General features: G+C 28.6%; 1 protein-coding gene across 1 annotated transcript; it reads right to left on the reverse strand.

Annotated features, from left to right (window-relative positions):
- Positions 1-211: 211 nt before the first annotated feature.
- On the reverse strand, positions 212-2,702 carry LOC105459806 (long-chain fatty acid transport protein 4-like; the record flags this gene model as incomplete). Its single annotated transcript, XM_011706097.1, has 8 exons — positions 212-752; positions 817-872; positions 952-1,105; positions 1,262-1,352; positions 1,499-1,565; positions 1,662-1,799; positions 2,117-2,260; positions 2,510-2,702. Coding segments are annotated over 8 exons (939 nt in total), but the record flags the coding sequence as incomplete, so codon positions are not given.
- Between the last annotated feature and the right edge of the window lie 1,049 nt (positions 2,703-3,751).

Here is a 3,751-nt window from a genome sequence, read left to right on the forward strand (position 1 = left end):
CTCATTAAGATTTTTGCATTACAATTATTTACTAAAATCGTTATAAATTTATAATAAATTGATATTAAAAATTTGCAAATACAAGGAAATATGCGCTTCATTTGTTCTTTAATTCTGAATTTAAATAAAACAAAACAATTAGGAAATTTAATGAAAAAGTATAACTATACAAAAAAAATTTAATTTAAAAAAAAATATTTTCTCTCTCTCCCTCTCTCTCTCTCTCTCTCTCCTATACTTTTAACAATTGTGTAAATTATCGTCAGCTATTACGCTATTTTGCTATTTACACTGGAATATTCGTCACATTATCATAATTCTGATATACAAATAATCCGTAAATTGTAAAATATCAGTCGTGATGATTATCCTACTGGAAAAAAAATCTCATGTCATTTTTTCTAACAATACGTGCTTTAATTCTCACACGTTTTGCGAAAATAGATGCGCATGATAGTTTATTATTGGTCCACAAAATGTGATCACTGAGTATGGTTTAATCAATTAACACTGGAAACATAATATCGTAAAAGAACGTTTTAGTCTAATAATAAGTCCAAACTTCTCTCTCTCTCTCTCTCTCTCTCTCTCTCTCTCTCTCTCTCTCTGTCTCTTTCTCCTCGTCTTATTAAAAAAAATGTCTCCACAGGGCAGAATTATAATCGGATTTTTTCCTGGACGATATTATTGTAGTGTTCATCAGTCATCCTTACGTAGGTATCATTATTGAGGAAATAAATTGGATCTTTAACCTGCAAAAATTATTTTTATAGCTATCGCTTCTACGTATTTTAATTAAAAACAAATAAAACTTGCCTTTTTAATATCAAAAGCTTCTTGCTGGAGCTCCTTCTTTTTCAGTTTGAACGTTCCTGTGCACAAATAAAATAAATTATGTTATTACAAAAACAGGAAAGACCCGACTTAAAAAAGTAAACTTAGGATCGTTACCAGTCATAGACAGTTCTGATAGAATACGAATAAAACGAGGCATGGCGTAATCCGGCAAAACTTTCTTTAACTTTCCTACCAATTCCTTCAAGTCCATGGAATTTTCTGGGTCATATATAGCCACCATTCCTGCTTTACCCTCGTTCCCGGGGATCTAAACATATAATTACGCATGATTTTCATCAATAATATTTTATTTATTTGTGAGTTTATCGATATGAATTGATACTCTTTTACTGTCCATATCTTATTCATGTGAAATCGATTATTTAATGAGTAAATTGCAAATAATGACTTATTTATTATTCACCTCGACACCAAATACAGTTGCATCTTTAAGACTTATCACGTTACTTATAACGGCCTCTACTTCCGAGGTAGAAACATTTTCGCCTCGCCACCTAATATTGTAATTTCAAGACATAATGTAATTAGACTCAATTCTTATAAATTTACTGATTTTAATCTAGAAATATATAATTATAATAATTTAATAATTTACAACTACAAAGTCTGATTATTATATTAATTATGCATATACATATACCTAAATGTATCACCAGTTCTGTCCTTAAAATAAAAGTATCCGAGGTCATCCATAACTAAAATATCACCTGTTCGGAAAATTCAAATAAATCACAACATATGTATATAATTATTCTTGATAAGAAATTAATAGACCGTGCTATGTGTTGTGTTTTATCACTGACCAGAATTGAAAACGCGATCGCCCTTCTTAAAGACATCATGAATAATCTTTTGTTCTGAAGCCTTTTTGTCCGCGTAGCCGCTAAAGTCGTTTATTGCTTTCTTTGGATTAATTTTACCCACAAAAACGCCAGCCTCACCTAAACAAATAATATAAAAATACTCTAATAATATGTGTACTGTTTAATAATTTTTTGATTAGAATATTACTTATAAATTTATATATTACTTATGAATTTATATATTTTATTAGGACTTTAGCCAACAAAATTGTATGCCATAATAATATCTAATATAAGACAAGTCATTCAGAAAAAGCACAATAAAAAAATCTTCTTTTTACTTTAATTATTGTACTGATAGCAAACAAAATTAAATATGTAATTGTATTGACGCGGAAGAAAAAAAATCTTCTATAATAATATAATAAAATCTTTATTAAACTGATGATACATACCAGGTTTACAAGGTATGCAAAATCCATCTGGTCCTCTCAATAATTCCCCTGTTTCTTCGTCAATTTTCAACAGTGCAACCGGATACAAGAAACTAGCATATCTTGGTATAAAACCAATAGCACCAACTTTATTGTCAATGTTAACTGTAAATCATACAAATACAATGACAATTGTAATCATTTCACTTAACAATTAGGAAATGTTTAGTGAATTATTGTTAATTATTATGTTAATGGTTATTTGCTTATTAGATGAAAGTTAAACATGTCAGCAATTTCCAAAAAAATAAACTTATTATTTAGGTAAAAAAAAATTTATTATTTGTACCCAAATTTAAGACATAGTTTCAACAATAAAATTTTGAGCTTATCTGAAAAGTCAAGCAGAATTACCGAGATTTGAATTTCCTTCAGTGGATCCATAAAATTCGCCTATTTGCTTCACGCCAAATCTCTTAAGAAAAGGTTCCCAAATTTGCGGCCTCAGGCCATTTCCGAATACTAGACGCACTTTATGTTTTCTATCATATTCACTTGGTGGAACTGTAAGAAGAAACCGGCAGATCTCTCCAATATACTGCCCTATCTAAAATAAAAATATAATTTTTATTACTGAAGCAATTAAAAATTTAATAATTAAAAAATTAATTAATAATAAGACAAAAATGTAAAAAAATTGTAAAAATTAACCAATTTTACATTCGCATAATAATCAACATATATTTAAAGTATATAAATATAAAATATTGCAAATTCACTACTAAAAACGTTATTGCATTTAATGGTTTTGTTCATAGTCCATATACAGTTAGAGACATCGAAATGGATGTAACGTGAAGAAGTAGATTATTTTTATGCAGAAATCACTTCCTCACATAAAATGAGAATATCGATATGCGTACGCGTGAAACCTTATAGAAAATTTATGGGAGGGGTAAATGTACTGAAAACGCCGAAAATGGCTTATTTTTATATTGATTTGATATTTGATATTTCTTGAAATAACTACGTTATTAATGCTCTGAGCACAAAAATGTGTAGGACTTTTTTTGTTTGTTATGAAATTCTCTACAAGATACAGGTAATTAAAATTGTGTGCATGCAATATTTACATTGCAAAATTGCACAAACTGGAGAAAAACAGGGTTATTTGTTGAATAGCTATAATTGATATTAAAAATTAACTGTCGTTGATGAAAATTCAGGATTGGATAGTCTAAAGTATACTTAATTAAGTGTGCAAAATCAGCGCCCCGTCCGTTCATTAGTTATTGCACAATTTATTTGTTAATGAAGAATTTACCCTTACCTTTTCAATATTACCAATGCTAAACGAAAGTTTTCTTATAGGTTCCAAATTTTTTACACATACTTGAATGTTAGAAGTATTGTAAGAATCGGTGAAATGCATTTTTTTTTATTTTAAACAACTTTTAAAATTTTTTGAAAATTTTGAACTTATAAACAAATAGATTCTCTTCGCGGTTTTAAAATTTTGATAATTCCGTCGCATCTATTGTATAAAAAAAGTGCTTCAAAGCCCGCGTAATTTGATGCTAAGAAAGTTAATGTATGTTGCATAGATCCTAAGCTATTGAACTTCAAAGTTGAGAAGTGTTTATTGCAAAACTATCA

Source organism: Wasmannia auropunctata, unplaced genomic scaffold (assembly GCF_000956235.1).
Source record: "Wasmannia auropunctata unplaced genomic scaffold, wasmannia.A_1.0 LD333616.1, whole genome shotgun sequence".
Lineage (NCBI taxonomy): Eukaryota > Metazoa > Arthropoda > Insecta > Hymenoptera > Formicidae > Wasmannia > Wasmannia auropunctata.